The 17,236-nt window shown below is 46.1% G+C and overlaps 2 protein-coding genes across 2 annotated transcripts in view; one reads left to right on the forward strand and one right to left on the reverse strand.

Annotated features, from left to right (window-relative positions):
• The window catches only part of tbcd (tubulin folding cofactor D), a 53,897-nt gene that overhangs the window by 5,096 nt on the left and 31,565 nt on the right, over positions 1-17,236 (forward strand). The window contains exons 8-13 of the mRNA XM_066704134.1: positions 3,678-3,723; positions 3,850-3,982; positions 4,432-4,565; positions 5,046-5,106; positions 5,429-5,503; positions 5,664-5,758. Of these exons, the coding sequence (XP_066560231.1) occupies positions 3,678-3,723; positions 3,850-3,982; positions 4,432-4,565; positions 5,046-5,106; positions 5,429-5,503; positions 5,664-5,758 (544 nt within the window). The remainder of the gene's footprint in view (positions 1-3,677; positions 3,724-3,849; positions 3,983-4,431; positions 4,566-5,045; positions 5,107-5,428; positions 5,504-5,663; positions 5,759-17,236) is intronic.
• On the reverse strand, positions 6,097-12,529 carry znf750 (zinc finger protein 750). Its single transcript, XM_066704135.1, has 3 exons — positions 12,295-12,529; positions 7,725-9,226; positions 6,097-7,437 (listed from the first exon to the last, which is right to left on the reverse strand). Exons 2-3 carry the CDS (start codon positions 9,059-9,061, stop codon positions 6,837-6,839), a joined length of 1,938 nt encoding a protein of 645 aa, XP_066560232.1. The 5' UTR covers positions 9,062-9,226; positions 12,295-12,529; the 3' UTR covers positions 6,097-6,836.

Consider the following 17,236-nt stretch of genomic DNA (forward strand, 5'->3'; position numbering starts at 1 on the left):
TTTAATTTCTCTTCTTTACTCCCAAACTATGACTTCTGGCTAAATAACTGATGGCCAGCGTTGTGTGGTACTGGAGCCTTAACTGTTATGATCCAGTGTTGGAGAACTCGGTCTGTAAACCCAGAGCTAGTTGTCTGTGTCCAGCCAAAGGCCAGCCTTGAGACCTGACCCACACTGATGCTAGTCCTGCTTTTTCAGAGACCTGCTCTGGAGAAACTACATTTCTGAGCTTTGTCAAGTTTTGTTTACCTTTCTTTTGCTATTGGGAAACGTATGGGGAGAATGACCAAATATTCTTAATATATCAGAGTGGATCAGAGTTCTGTGATTATTATTTTTTTAATGTGAAAAGAAAGTCTGATATTTTCTGATGATAGTTTTTTAATGTACAGTATACAACGCATTCACAAACCTGGAAAGCTCAGATCCTGTAGATGGACTCTTGATATTATTTATGCAGGCTGCTGTGTTTTTCAGACTCTGTGTAATTGTTTTACACATTTACAACATGACTGTTACAAGTTATCCTCTTTCCCTGCTCTCTGACTGGAGCAGCAGACATGTCATCACAAGCGAAGATGTAAATCAAGTAACAGTTTTAGCCTCTAGCAAGGTTTCGGTACACCTGAGAGAGGTCTGTATCTGAGTTTGTGTACAAGATGTAGTTTATTCATGGTGTTGCCAGACAGCGTGTCCTGACATGCAGGCAGTAATCACTCTGCTGGGCTTGGCTGGGTTTTGTGCACCTGTTAAATGATCATGGGTGACAACAGGTGAACCATCAGCAGGTAGTGTCAGGCTGAGTAAACTTTCCACCGCAGGAACACGCCTCACAATCACTCACACAATCTGCTTTGTGGGGATCTTTGGAGTTTTTTACATTTAACATTCTTCTTTTTATATATAGGTGTGTGTGAGTGTGTTTATGTGTCTGTGTGTGTGTGCATGTAATTATGTGTGTGTATATACAGCTCTGGGGAAAAAAATAAGAGACCACTTAACATTGATTTCTGAACTTGGAGTGGTCTCTTAGTTTTTTCCAGAGCTGTATATATATATATATATATATATATATATATATATATATATATACACACTCACCTAAAGGATTATTAGGAACACCTGTTCAATTTCTCATTAATGCAATTATCTAACCAACCAATCACATGGCAGTTGCTTCAATGCATTTAGGGGTGTGGTCCTGGTCAAGACAATCTCCTGAACTCCAAACTGAATGTCTGAATGGGAAAGAAAGGTGAATTAAGCAATTTTGAGCGTGGCATGGTTGTTGGTGCCAGACGGGCCGGTCTGAGTATTTCACAATCTGCTCAGTTACTGGGATTTTCACGCACAACCATTTCTAGGGTTTACAAAGAATGGTGTGAAAAGGGAAAAACATCCAGTATGCGGCAGTCCTGTGGGCGAAAATGCCTTGTTGATGCTAGAGGTCAGAGGAGAATGGGCCGACTGATTCAAGCTGATAGAAGAGCAACTTTGACTGAAATAACCACTCGTTACAACCGAGGTATGCAGCAAAGCATTTGTGAAGCCACAACACGTACAACCTTGAGGCGGATGGGCTACAACAGCAGAAGACCCCACCGGGTACCACTCATCTCCACTACAAATAGGAAAAAGAGGCTACAAATTTGCACAAGCTCACCAAAATTGGACAGTTGAAGACTGGAAAAATGTTGCCTGGTCTGATGAGTCTCGATTTCTGTTGAGACATTCAGATGGTAGAGTCAGAATTCGGCGTAAACAGAATGAGAACATGGATCCATCATGCCTTGTTACCACTGTGCAGGCTGGTGGTGGTGGTGTAATGGTGTGGGGGATGTTTTCTTGGCACACTTTAGGCCCCTTAGTGCCAATTGGGCATCGTTTAAATGCCACGGCCTACCTGAGCATTGTTTCTGACCATGTCCATCCCTTTATGACCACCATGTACCCATCCTCTGATGGCTACTTCCAGCAGGATAATGCACCATGTCACAAAGGTCGAATCATTTCAAATTGGTTTCTTGAACATGACAATGAGTTCGCTGTACTAAACTGGCCCCCACAGTCACCAGATCTCAACCTAATAGAGCATCTTTGGGATGTGGTGGAACGGGAGCTTCGTGCCCTGGATGTGCATCCCACAAATCTCCATCAACTCCAAGATGCTATCCTATCAATATGGGCCAACATTTCTAAAGAATGCTTTCAGCACCTTGTTGAATCAATGCCACGTAGAATTAAGGCAGTTCTGAAGGCGAAAGGGAGTCAAACACAGTATTAGTATGGTGTTCCTAATAATCCTTTAGGTGAGTGTATGTATATATATATATATATATATATATATATATATATATATATGTGTGTGTGTATGATGTATAATGACGTTGTACTATATATACACAGACACAAATAATTGCATAGTAAGGGTTACGGTTAGCATTGGAGGATGGCATTAAAACAGGAGGTGAGTTAGAATACTTCTCAGAATGTAAGGATACATAACAAACTCCCTTTGTGTACGTTTACATCTCCACTGCTCAGTCTGCAGTGTTTCAGGGTGGATTTCCCAGAATGTCTTGGCTTCCCTTTGTAGCTGCTCTTAATCACCCTGTTAGACCTGAACAGGGAGAGTCATGAGCACTGATTTGTTTTCTTTCTTTTTCTTCTCCACCTTTGTTAAATCTGTATCTTCATGCCTTGCATCTACGGATTTCCATGCAGCCTGTAATTAAGTAAGTTGACTGTCCCCTGGAGGAGCCGCAGGGCCGGGCGCTCCCCTGCATAGCGTGACAGGGGTGCCACTTCAGCAGTGCCGCCGGCAGCTTGTACAACTCGCTGGGTTTTGGTTGTGCAGCGTCATGAGCCGCTCGCCAGCTCTACCCAACAAAAGGCGGCATTGTGCAATCTACCTCTTGCTGTTTTTTTTACATTAGAAATCATAAAACACTTTGCTTTGCAGATCCAGAATCTCTGCTGGAGACTTAGCTTGAGGAAACGCAGAGCCAGTGACGCTGTTTTATCAGAGCCTCAGGCTCCAAAACTTGCTGCCTGTGATCTAGTCGCCTCAAAATGTACCCTTCGCTCCTAGTAAACTTACTAGGACTATATCTACAAAAGAGGCATTTTAAATTAAATTAAATTAACAGAACCCTATGGAAATACTGATTTTAAATAGGCTGTTATGAGGGATGATTTGTGACACATTTATAATAGGAATTCTTCAGCTGTGTTGCTGTGTGTGAATGTCCAAAGGGGCTGTTTGGCTAGTTTAGCCTGAACCTCCTGTCTTGTGTGGCCTCTGCATTCAGGGCTTAGCAATTTTTAACACATAATGGATAGATGGTGTGAAAACAGGAAATAAAATATGTCCCTCCAGGCACCTCAGGCACTGGTGAGAGAGCAGTGCTGGGTTAAAAACCTGTGCAATAAGAGCACCTGAAAACAACACGGCCAACTCATCTGAATGTTCCTTGGTAGAAACATGTTTTATAGCTTTGAAATAAATCAAAACATTAGGCCGGGGTCCCCAACTGGTCGATCGCAATAGCCAAACGATTTCGAAAATACAGGAAAAATAGCGGCAATTGTCGTCAACAATGCCCCCACCACCACGGCACCGGAGATCGTCGGCTAAGATCATTTCGAAAAGTAACTGTTTTTAAACTGTTTTACAGGCTCAGCTGTTCAAACATGGAAAGAGAGAGGACTTCTTACAGTATGGTAGGCTGCTTATTGTTTCTATTATATGTTGTGACACAGCGTTCAGCACAGGGCGAGCAAACGGCTCAGTCCTGCTGTGTGTTTGACGGCAGGTTGCTTACGTGTCTGCACTCTGTTTTTTTGCAGCTCCCGCGGTGCAGCAGTGTCTGGAGCACTGCCGGCTGGCGGACAGTGAGCAGACGACGCTGCGCAAGCTGGGAGTGAAGCTGGTGCAGCGGCTCGGCCTCACCTTTCTCAAGCCCCGGGTGGCCAGGTGGAGGTGAGGGCTCTCTCGACCAGGTGGGAGGCAGACCTGCTCACCTGGGTCGTGGACTGTCGGCGTGGAACCTGTACTCAACTGAAATGGCTCAGACGCTGTGACACTGACCCTTCTGAAAGTAGACACAATCAAGCACCAGCATAGATGATTATCAGTACTTCCTCTAGAGTGATATTGCTAGCCGTAGTTCTGACCGTACATGGCTGGCATTGCGCAGCAGTCAAAGAGTGCTGTCTTCAAATGTATTCTCCCAGAATGCAATGAAAGCAGGGTGGTGACCCCTGACCTTTTATTATCATTATTATTATTATTATTATTATTTATTACTAAGCAGACGCCCTTATCCAGGGCGACTTCATTTTTATGAGTAATATTCAAGGTGTTTACCTGCCAGACACGGCAGCTGTGTCAACAGCTCTGCAGTGCAGTAACGCAGCCTCTGCACACAGGTACCAGCGGGGAAGCCGGTCCCTGGCAGCCAACCTGTCCCAGTCTGCGCAGCCTGGAGGTGCTGGAGCAGAGAGCCCGGCCCCCACCGAGGAGGAGGACTACGACATCCCTGAGGAGATCGAGAACGTCATAGGTCAGTGAAGCGGGGAGGGAGGTCAATAAAATGTATTGTGGCCTCCATCGTACTTCATGACATAAGTGTTTACTCTGAGACCAGCATCAGAGCCCAGGAGCTCTGATCTCTCTGCTGTATTGCTCTGGTTAATGCACCCGGTACAGAAGTAGACATGGCTGAGGCTGATTGTCGGGAATGTCCCTCCTGGCCGTGCTGCTGCAGTCAGGCGGCAGGTGCATGTATGGTCTGAAAGGCTGGGAACGTTGCATGTATTGTGCATGAGTGGATATCTGTAGAAAACGGGTGACCTAGTAAAGAATCTATTCTGTGAGGAAGTCCCCAGATGATCTGCAAGTCAATGTGTATCTACTGTGGCACCATTGCCAGCGACCGAGAGAGAGAAATGATGAAACTTCCCTTTGTTTTCGTATTATTGCTTAAGATGCAGATTGAGTCTTTTTGCAATGGATAACTGTGCCCCATGTCTCCCTCTTACAGAGCAACTCCTGGTTGGGCTGAAGGACAAGGACACTGTCGTCCGCTGGTCCGCTGCCAAGGGGTGAGTGTCCTACGGGGTGTGCCACTGCTGTGCCTGCAGTGCTGAGGAAAGAAGTGTGGTAAAGCCTGGCTGTGAGACAGACTCAAAACCTAGAAACCAATTCTGTATGAGTTCAGTGTGTCTTTAATGAGAGAGAGAATTATTCATTGCAATATCTTGCTTTAGCCACCTTTACCTTTTTACTTTTATGCTTTTTATTTTTCCACTGATTCATTTTATCATTGCATTTGGGTGGAGGGTGTCTCTTTTTTCTGGAACGGCCGCCTGTTTCTTGTTTTGCGGGAAGGAGAGAGTGAAGAGCTATTCCCTCTGTGTGTTGCAGCATCGGCAGGGTGACGGGACGACTCCCAAAGGAACTTGCAGATGAAGTCGTCGGTTCAGTCCTGGAGTGCTTCAGGTAAATTCGGCGTCTGCTGCATCGTCACGGCACAGGGGGATTAACGGCTAGGTGTTGCATGTTTTGTATTCTGAATTTCTGTTTGTGTGGGTTCAGTATGTTTGCTTGTGCATGTGTGTTTATTCAGTGTGTGTGTGTGCTGATGTGCCTGTCTTTCCAGTTTCCAAGAGACGGACAGTGCCTGGCACGGTGGCTGCCTGGCGCTGGCGGAGCTGGGCAGGAGGGGGCTGCTGCTGCCATCGCGACTCACAGACGGTACGTCTCTCTCGCCACTCTCAGTGTCACTGCAATGCAATGCACCAGTGTTTACAATGTATCAGGGTTTGCGATGCACCAGTGTCTGCGATGCACATATGAACATGTTTTCCTCAGTGTTCTAAAGCACCTTAGCAACGCATGCTTTGCTGTAATTGTGTTTCATTGATCTCCTGGAAGGTTTATTTTATTTGCGTATTACTTCATGCCTCTAATAAAATCAGTTCAGGGAGTTGTCTGGTCCATTATTGACTGTAGGAATGATGGAGGGTGAGGTTGTGTGTGGCCTTCTGGTCCCTGCTGTAGACACTACACATCTCAACTCCTTCTTTGAAATATAGTTTTTCCAATGTTTGTTTATTATTTTTTGTAAAAACAGGATTTTATATGTACATTTTCCATCACCTAGTGCTTTACCCTTGGCAGCAATAAATATACTTTACTATCTAGCTTAAATAACACTCCTTGCTTGTGATCTGTCCCCAGTACAATGATCACAGATGGTAAAAAAAGTATGATAAAAAAAAACAATATATGAATATACATTTCAGTGCATCAATTTTACTTTCATGGCAGGAGTTACATTTCCCCAGTTGTGTGTGCAGCCCTGAGTGCAACCCTGTGTCTTTTCAGAAAGATACAATTATGAAATGATAAATGAATCTTAATTGTCAGGGAAGATTGTGACCGTACACTTATGTAAACAAAACAGTCTGAAATGGTTGTCTGTGGTCAAACATTGTTTACAAAATGTACATTTGTTTCATATGCCATATGTATCACATTGCATGATTTAAAGTTCTTCCTATTGTATGTGATTGTACAGCTGATGTGAACAGACTATATATAGTTAATGATACATTTTAAAAACATGTTACTGAAGACTAAATATTCTGATCTGCTTAACCATGATACTCTGAGTGGCAGAGAAACCATTTACATTCACTTTCAGACATGGCTTTATAGCCGGCTCTATAGACTTCAGATCAAGGAGAACCAGAAAGACAGGAGATTAAGTCATTGATCCTCAGAGATGCTGTTGAAAACACTGGGGAGGTACGGGGGGGTTTGGTCCTGTTCACGAGCAGCGCAGCCTCCTCCTCAGTGCTCGTCTGGTCTCTGTACTCTTGGCTCTTTTGGTGGTCTGTGGGAGCTGGCGGGGCTCGGCACAACTCGCCCTCTTCTGGCCCTTGCTTGGGGAGCTGTGCACCGCAGTTTGTGTGTCTGTGGCCCCTGTGACCGGTGTGGGGGTCCCATTTGTGGGGCTGCGGGAACGAGAGCTGGCCAACTGGCACAGTGCAAAGGCAGCTGTCTGCTTCTGCTCGTCACAGGGCTCCAGGCTGCGCAGCTCCGGGGCCGGCCGGGGGAACTCCTGCCCTGCACCCCCGGGTCCCGACGCCGGAGTTGGGCTATGCCGGGAGACGTGGAGGGAGCAGGCCCCTGGGCTGGGGGACACCCTCAAGGAGAGGTTCAGAGGCATGTCCTGGTCCGGCGTGACACTGGTATCCACAGAATTCCCCCTGCTAGCCGGGAGGGGCAGAGCTTTCTCGTCCTCCTCAGCCTGGTCCCTGGTGGACAGGTCCAGAGGAGCCAAGTCTTCGTCCTCCGTCTCTGATGTCTCCCTTGGGCTGCAGCCTCCCGCCGGTGTCTCACACACCTCTGCGCCGCTGTCCCCTGAGCTGAGAGGAGACACAAAAATGAGAAGCTGTTAAAACACACGGCTACAGTTGCTTCATTTTGCCAGTGCTTATTGCTGTGGCTATTTTGTTTCACATCATGTACCTCACTGTAGTTCTAAATATTTAAAGTTTCTCAAGAATGTCCCCATATTTAATCAGTTTACATTTCTACAACACATTCGTTTCAGTTTACATTTTTCAAATTCATACTCCAGAAAAGGTCCTATTGTTTAAACTGTAGAGGTAGAGTGAATCTAGCTTCTATTACAGTAAGTAGAGTGATCTACCTCTCAGCCAGTTGTCCCCTGTCTTGCTGCTCTGCAGTGTGAGAGGGAGTCACTGGGTTGGCGGGGGAGTTGTCTGCAGGTTGGATGCCGGAGGCTCTGCCTGTATCCCTCGCCTCTGGGGGGCCATGGTGGCTGTCTGCGCCTGGGTCTTTCTGCGAGAAAGCCGTAGGGCTGGGTCGGTCAGGGGAGCCAGATGCAGCACACCCAGCCCTAGGGCTCATCTTCATCCCAGTCTCCCCCCTATCCTCCTGGCTGGCTGTGCCTGTGCTGCCCGCCGGCCGTGGGTAGTCCTTGCCCGGTTTACCGTGCGAGGCAGTGGCGGCTGGGCTCCGTGTTGGGCGGCAATGGCTATACTCCGCTGTGCCCACATCTCTGCTGTACTCATTCAGAAGGATCCCTGGCTTTGCGCTGAAGTCCTGAAACGTGTGATCTTGTGGGGGGCGGTACATGCCATAATGGAATGATGCCGCTGGGTGGACAGACTGGTAGAATCGGTAGTGGTGGTCTATGGCAGAGGGGAGAGTGCTCGGCAGTGGGATGGGTGAAGCTGGGAACACGTGGGGCAGCATGGACCTCTGGGTGTCTATGAAGTACGACGAGAAGTGGCTGCCCTCGTGCTCGTGGGGATGGCCGGGCAGGAGGTAATGCTGGTATATAGTGGGCATGGGGTGCTCAGTCAACATATATGGGGGGTATTCAGGTATCAATGGAGGAGGGTAGTTGGGGCCAACTGTCTTGCTGGCGGGGTCTGGCTGGACGAATGCGGGGGCAGGTCTCCATGGGGCATTGGGATGGTAATGGGTAGGCTTGAATGGGCCAGACAGAGCCATGCCCTCTGGTTTGAGTGCCGTGTCTCTGTCCGGCTGCCAGCTGGCCGCGATGGGCACGAAGGCAGACGGCCTCGCGATGGGCTCAGGGGGCTGGGCTGGGCTGGTGTCTTTCTGTAGGGACACCTTAGGGCTGCGAGATCCCCTCGGTCTTCGGCTCTGCAAGGCCTCCTCCTCCTGCCCCTCCTCTGTGAGCTGCGGCTCAGCTGGAGCATTAGTCTCAGGGGGCAGGCTGTCTGTGGTGGGGCAGGCGGTGGGTCTCTCGGCGGGCTCGGCTGTGACCCTGGGGGCCGTGTCAGGGGCTGGCGGCCTCACGGGCTTCCCAGTGCGGTCCTGCTCAGACACCAGCGTGATGGAGTTCTTGCACAAGTTGTACTTCATGTGGTTGAATAAGTGAGACTTCTCGTTGCAGGTGAATGGGCACTGGAAGCACTGGTACTTAAAGGGTTTGCCTGGAGGCCGAGGGATATAGTGAGGTTTCTTCGGTTTGCGCTCTTTCGGGTGGCTCATGCTGGCCGGGGGGAGGTGTTCTCTGGACAGACTGGTAATGCTGGACTAGCAGCTCTGTGTCAGACCTGTTGGAACAGTGTGTACGGGGGGGCGTCTTTGCAGCTCTGCTTTAAAGACTGATCAGCTTCACAGATCTTCTGAATGAAAATCACTGGAGCTCAAGGCCTGTAATAACAAAGAGAAAAATAGTTAATGTCATAGTGGGCAGAGATAACCTAGATAATTCATAATTGGGATTAAATATTAACATATTGAGTACATGTTGTATTTGTATACATTTACATGCATTATAGCAGGAGCTGTTGCATGTTTTTGGGATAAATTAATTGTTTTCTTCTGAGTTTTTTCTTCTTCTATATCTTATACAGAAAGTTTTCTTTAAATTAACTTGGTCTTTTTGTACGTATTTCTCTCCTGTTGGAAATTTGTCTTTGATAATTGACATTAAAACAGCTCCCAGTTTTTAGTTATTGCCTTCTGTTTGAATAAACTTCCCTTGTAGGTGAAACACTAGCTCAAGGCAAACGTCTTTTTAATTGTCTGCCTGCGGGAAGCAGGATGGATCGTCTTGAGCTTGTCATGCCATGCAAAGTGGGGCGTTGAGGGATAGCGCTGACTTTGCATAGGTAAATCTCTGTCCCGCAGGTAAATTTTAATACTGAAAAACCCTGTCCATGGCTCAGTTGCCTTGTCTCAAGGCTAAGAAAGAGATGGTTTTATTTAGCAAGAGAAGCGTCTTGGCAAATAAGCAGGGAGGCCTGTACCAACACGCCTCACTGATACAGCCTTCTTCTGGAGGCGTGAGAATCTTCTGCAGCCCAGTTCTCATGACTTCACCTGCAGGATGTTTGACACGGACTAAACCTGATGATTTCATTCCTAATCAAAACTGGGAAATCTGTCCAATCCAATTCCTCTCATCGCAAAAACCTCAATACTGTTTATTGCTGCACCTAGACGTGGGGAATAGACCATCGGAGTGGAGAGATTGGATTTACTCGGATGTATATTCTCTTCTGTTATTGCGCTATCGGACTACTTGTTCAACTTGTTAACTTTTAACAGTAACGAGTGTTTATCCATAACTGCATATTTTAAACTAAATATTTTTTGCTGACAAAATAACGTGTTTTAAAATGAAAACACTGCATACATTAGCAACCGATTTAACCAATATTATTTGATTACGTTTAACCTGTTTTCAAGCTGAAATGTGTTATGAGAATGAAAACTGCGTGCGTCTTTTTTCCTGTGTTACTGGAAGCTCTGTGCTGTCATTACATCATGGTGCCGTCAGCTCTCTGGTTCAGAGAGGCGTCTGGGCTGGAGGATTCAGGGGTTCCCACAGCCAACAGGGCTACTCCACCTAGGCGCTACTGCAGTACTACAGCTTTAAATTTAGTCATCTTTGTACGTTTGTATCTGATTCGAGCCTGAGCCAACCATGTGAATGGAGATGTCAATATCACTGGATTGAATCGGAGACAGATCTGTTTGTAGCTGCAGAGTAAACTGGAAGAGATTCTGTATTGCGTCTCCAGAGTGTCTTTAGGAGTGGGCTGTGTGTGGCTGTGTGTAGCTGTGTGCGAGAGGCATCTGTGTGACTGCTCTCCTGTGTGACTCCAGGACTCGGGGACAGGCTTTCCTCCTGCGCCCTGATCACAGTGCAGAATATCTAGCTGCAGGGAAATATTTCAGTTCCTCTAAATGAAAAGAACAGGTGTTGGATAACTGCTTGCATACAAAATATTGAGCATTTATTTCAGCCTCAGTTGATACTGATATTTAATAGTATTAGGACTGACTTGAAAACATCCAAAATGTGAACCAATACTTAAAAATGTTCCCATTCTGTTTTGAATTCTTTTAACCTATCTTTATATGGAATCTCATGTTTAATATTTATGGTTGGTAAAGGCTCTCCATCCAGTTCAGTAATATTTAGGTATTGCATAAAGTAATCCAGCAGGTTTGTAGAATTAATAAAGTGAGTAATCTCTACTTTAAAAATACACCTTGTGTTGGCTATATCTGTTTCTCTACGCTTATGGTCAAACACAACAAATAGATTACAAACATGAACGTGTGTGATCGTGGAATGAGGTGCCGGGTCCGAGCGCCAGGGCAGCCGCGTTGTCACGGTGGTGACTTGGTTTCAGTGTTCCTCCCTGAGAGAGTCTCAGTCACGCTGTGTTGTAAGAAGTTGATACTCAAGTTTTTCACATTTCCAACCACTGCCTACCCCTCCCTTTTCCTCTTTAAGTGTCTTAAACAAATTGTATAAAAAAGTAAACGTAGCAAATCAATATCATGAGCTGTGTGCCTGGCGTCCCAGCTGGGTCTTCACTAATACACTCCCTGTTGGTAAAAATCCCCCATTAAAGATAAAATAAAACTAAAGCATAAAGTTTAATTAAAATCAAATTAATCTTGAGTACAAATAAAAAAATTTACTGTTTGGAATTGTTAAATTATTTGCTTAAATATCTCCATCCCTCTATCTGTAGATGTATGTACATATATGTGTGTGTGTTTAAATGCACACACGTATATGTCTAAAAATACAAGCACGTATATACCTTTGTTAGGGTGTGTGTGTGTATATATATATATGTATATGTGTGTGTGTGTGTGCTAATCGTAGCCGTTATGCAGCCGAGGGTGATTGGGGGTCCTTTGTGCTGGTGTGTTTATGTGTCTGTCGGTAGGGCAGCTCTGCAGGCAGTGCCGTAACAGGTGCGCAGCGCAGACCTGCCCTCAGCTCGAGGAAACAAGCTGTTTACCAGCAACACAGACCCATCGAGCGCCAGCACCTGCGCACTGCTCCTTGCCTCAAGAGCTGTACATTTAATTTTGTATATAAACATTTTTTTTTACTTTACTGTAGTAATACTACAGTATTACTCAGTTAACAATATTAGTCCTTTTGAACTGTATTTGAAGTTGATGAAAATGAAAATATTAATTAATATCAATTTAATTTGTTAGAATTAAACTGCAGCTTAGTTTGTAACAATTGTTCATCCACTTTACGTTGTGATTTTAAGTTGTTAACTTTAATAACAACACTATTCAGTGAAACAAACTGTATATATTCTGTAATGTCTTTGGTAGTTTTGTTTCAGTGTTACCCCGTTACAGTGTTCTCCCCTGAGTAACTTGCATGGCACAGTGAGCATAGCAACAAACCAAAACTGTTCAATTAATACAGGTTTCATAGAGGTTGGTCTTACCTGGTGTGTTTCCGCGCTGCCATTGACACAGTGCTGTGGCTGTGTTTGTCCTGTACTGACACAGTGCTGTGCTCTGTCTGTACTGACACAGTGCTGTGCTCTGTCTGCTCCCTTCCTCAGAGTGAGCCCAGGACTGACAGGGGGAGGGATTTGAGCTCCAGCAGCAGAGCCCTCAGGCTGCAGAGATGCACCTGATATTACTCCAGCCCCGAGCAACGCTTCCTATGCTGCTCTCTGCGTTCACTTGCTCTGCTCACCTCCACACCTGATCTGACGAACGGTGCTCTTGTCGCTTCATGCCCTTGAGAAGCCGGCCGTGTTGTTGCTGTAAACAGGTGTCTAGCTGTGCTGCGCTCCTATGTTAGAGGGAAGCCCTCCCATCAGCCTCACAGCAGCTGCCTTTGCAGCATGTCTCTGTGGGGAGGGGGCCCATGTACTCCGCTGGGGTCCCCTTTGGGGGGCTAAGCCCAGTAAACACCTGTGCTCCTAACCGGCAGAGCAACAGCAGCAGGTTAACTCTGACACCCATGACTCAGTATTTCGATTAGTCTTATATGTTAAAAGGACATGTCACCCAGAAATCATGGATTAATGTCTCCTGCCTTCTGTGAGGGCTGGGTAAGATTAGCAGTGAAGCCGTGTGGGCCGGGGCAGGAGGGAGGCTCCCCTGTGGAAGTTACAGTCTGCAGAGCCGGCTTTGCTGGGATTGTGAAATTCAAACGGACTGGTGTAGAATAAACTGTGAGTTGTCACTATTCCAGCAAACCCTGAGATCGGAGAGGGACTGCTAATGTATTAGGAATATATAGTAATACTTTTAAATGTGTGTCTGTGTAGGTCAACTAAATCTTTGTGCAGTTTACTATAATAAAATGGCAACCAAAAAATGTTATGCAAATTTTTATTTTTTGTGATTTACAGGTTTGAGGTGTTTCACTCCGTTTGTCACAATCTCACTGTGACTTTATCACTAAGCGCTTTCCATGCATTCTCTGCTGTGTTTTATATGTATATAGCTATTTTTATTTATATATGCGTTTCTTTTTGTGAGTTTTTCAACTGTTGTGATGTTCAGATTCACCTAGATTCTACTCATTATTGAAGTGAAACTTCTATCACACCCAAATATCTCACTTTACTCTGTCCATTGGCAGGTTTATTTAGGTAGCTGCTAAATTGTGTGCCTACATTATATTTATATGCCCTGAATAAGGGTGTCTGACAGGAAAAAAACAAACAAAAAAACATGTATTTATATATTTTTATACATCCCAGAATAATTATTGATCCTGGCATTATGGGCTGGTCTTGGCGGTGTGGGCGTGGGCAGTGCCGGGACGTTGCTGCCCTGGTGGGGCTCCAGGTCTGAGTTGCCAAGTGTGACGCCAAGTCCTCTGGGTGCCATAGGCTGTGAGTAGCTGTGAGACAGGTGTCACTCTGATTGATGTCCTAGCTGGCCAGACCAAGCCAGTAACCCCATGAAGTGAGGTGTGCTTTATGACTGTGTTTCCTACTGTTGTACACCTGTGTGTTGTGAGCATACTTTCAGTAACTGCTTTCTCTACACACATAACAAGAGATGGGTTTTAATGAGCGCTCATGTTTCCTGAAAAGTCCTCTGGCCTTTGGCACCGAAATTTTACTGAACAAGTGTAACGAGTGCTAACAATGCTGCCTATTGTGTGTGTGCTAGCTCTGTGGAAGAGCTGGAAATGTTATCTGTCTCTCACAGAAGACGTATTGTGTGACAGTCCCAGAAAGCACGAGCCAGTGGCAGATCTGCACACTTTATAGTCCGGCACACCTCCCGTCTCTGGTCCCCATGGTGCGTCCTCCACATGTAGTGCTGCCGGTCCTTTTCTCCCAACAGCCTGGAAGGAACCATCCTCCTAGGCAGGTCTAGGCCCAGGCCAGGCCCGTGGCGTGCGCATGCTGCATTTCTGAAACTTCTAAAACCGGCGTGGGGATGGGAGCCCTTCACAGCCCGGGGCCGTGCCGCAGGAGCGATGCTGACAGGGCTGTCATATGCCTCTGGGTTAGTGCTGAAGCAGCCATGCTATCCTGTGTTATCTCCGATTCCTGAGCGGATCCTGCCTGTAGAGGAGCACAGTGTGAGTAATTCGAGCTCCAGCAGCTGCAGGTCAGCCGGGGACAGTGTCCAGCCCTTCTGCGGTGGTCCTGCCCACCCACAGCTGGCCTGGTCTCCATGGAGAAGCCCCAGCCCACTGTCACTCATCCGTTTACTCCCTCCCTTCCAAATAAGTCCCTGTAAAACCGGTACAGTGAGTCTGTAAAGTCCATGCCGTCCTTATCTATTAAATTCCTCCCTAACGACCGTGTCTGGATGTGGGATTGGGTAGATATTTACCCTGTTTTACTTCAACTTGGATATCAAGGTTTGCATTCATATACAAGTTTTAATATCTGTACAAGAATCCACAATTTTAAGTCATTACACTCTCTTTATTGTACAGATATTAAACTGTTTTCCTTGTAGCAGGCCGGTATGGATACCTGGGGGCTGGGGGAGCCTTCAGTTCCTCATTCTCAGACTGTTCAAACAACATGGAGGAGAGTCCTGTGTTCACTAAACAAGCCCAGAGGGACTAAATACCAGATCCTGGCCTCTTCAGTAGCCTTGCCATATTCACTTTTGGTAAAAGAAACAGGGAATCCATTATGAATGTATTGTCTTGAGCCCAGCATGGGCTGTTGTGGAGGCTGTTGCAGGGGCTGTAGCCTTGACGCCTCTTGCTCCTGCTCTTCAAAGCTCGTGGGGTTGCTAGGCCGGCCACACCGCAAGGTGGCCAGGGGGGAGGGCGCTGTACTGGTGTGCTGGTAGGAAACCTGTTACACAGTGCTCCAGTAAACACCGAGGGGAACTTTCCCACAGCGGGGGTTTTACTTCGTGCTGCAGCTGGCCTGTTTTGTATGATAATGTGATTTTCTTGTCCGTTAAAGACAGGTATCATATCCTCAGTGTGCAGTGGGAAGTCCGCTGTGTTTTTTTTCAGCCAGTGTTCCCTTTTTTTGTGCCACTGACTGACTCTAACAGAGCAAAGTAGGCTGTTTTACGTGGGGACCTCAGGGCTTGTGCAGGACTGACTGCAGTGTAGCTGACGGGTTCATTTTGTTTACATTGTAGCTTCATCCAATTTATTTTTAGTGCAATATAGTACCGATAAAATATGCATAGTGTGGAAAGAACTGGAATTAAATCATTAGTGTATTACTCAGACATGGTTCATCCCTGAATTAAATGGCAGCAGCAGGGAGTTGCTTTGAGCTGTCAGGCCCAGCCCAGGTCATTAGCCATTTCATCCTAACATTGAGCTCTGATGCTTTAGGCACCTGACAGTCCTGCCACACCTGAGAACAGTATGCAGGCGCAGGGCAGGGACACAAGAGCCTTGCCATGCTGCTCTTCCAGTTTGTCGACAGTCCTAAGTGACAGCCACCCAGCTTCGCACCCACAATGCACTGGCACGGATCGCAGTGCTCTGATAATTACACCAGTTCAGGGAGAGAGGAAAGTTTTATAGCATCAAGATAAAGCTATAATCAACATCATGATTGATTTGAAATTCCAAGTAAAACCAAAATGCCACAGATTAGGTGATGCGTTTCTTTGTGGAGCCCCTCTCTCCGAGTGGCACTGCGTTTCTGTGTGGAGCCCCTGTTTTTCAGTTGACTCCATATGTAGCCCCACCACCAGGAGAGGAGTCCAGCGTTTCACACGGCTGATTCCCTCTGCCTGTCCTCTGTGCATCCGACAGGGAAAAGCCAAGGGAACTGCATGACCAAATGTTTCCTAAACAATTTTTGTTTACCGTTGAATTCAAGGGTGGAATACCATTTTACTCTTGAAAAAAGATAACGGAGCAAATTAGGCTGTTTTACGTGGTGACCTCGGGGCTTGTGCAGGACTCAGGATGGTTTAGACTGGGCTGTTTAACATGGTGACCTCAGAGCTTGTGCAGGACTCTGGGGGTAGTTCTGTCTGAGGCTCTGCTGTGTGGCACAGACCATGATTGAAATGTCAGCAAACACTGATGCCATTGTTTCTCACAGTTAACAAAGGCTTTCAAATATGGGAAAACAATGTGATGGTGTGCAGTTGTAAATGTTGTAGCTTCATTTACAGGACAATTATTTTCTTTCTCAAAATACCATGCCAAATTTCATCAGAATTTAAGATTGTTAATTTTTTATGTATGAATTATTCATCGGTGGCATCTTTTGGTCCAAGTGAACCAGAGCTTGTTCATTCACAAAGGTAGGTATGCATGTATGAAATGTATTTAGTTTTTTGTATGAAATCCTAAATAAAAGCAGCCAAGACATTTGTTTTCTATTTGTGATGTGAGCAGAGTGTCTCGGCACTGTGGAGAAGTTTCGGTGTCATTCGGTGTCCATGTGTCTCCGTTTACCACATTGGTTTTGAGGCAGTTTCTCATACTAATGTAAAATTAGTCCCAACCAGAAATTCGTAATGACAATTAAGATCAGTATCCAGTTTTGTTTATCTTGCACAACAAGTGCTTGTTCCAGGCTGTGGGTACTTTGCATACGAACTTCACATTTGTATAATTGATAGATCTGCCTTTCCTTAGGATAGATTATTAGCACCCTCACATTAACATTCCCAGCAACCTTATCTCTGTGGGAAGCGGAGGAGTGTGGGGGGATTGCAGCTGTGTCTGGGCTGCTCTGAGGCACCATGGTAGCCCGGCAATCCTCAGTTCACATCTGCTGCCTTCTGTTATGTAAATTGTTAGAGTTCCTCACTGCTTCTGCAAGTCTCTCAAACACAAATCTTCACACACTGCTAGTGTTTAGACGAGAGCAAAAGAAATGCCTGATTAAGGGGGTGCTGTCGTCCGCAATAAGGCCTGATTAAGGGGGTGCTGTCATCCGCAGTAAAGCCTGATTAACAGGGTCC

The sequence above is a fragment of the Amia ocellicauda genome, chromosome 5 (assembly GCF_036373705.1).
Source record: "Amia ocellicauda isolate fAmiCal2 chromosome 5, fAmiCal2.hap1, whole genome shotgun sequence".
Classification (NCBI taxonomy): Eukaryota; Metazoa; Chordata; class Actinopteri; order Amiiformes; family Amiidae; genus Amia; species Amia ocellicauda.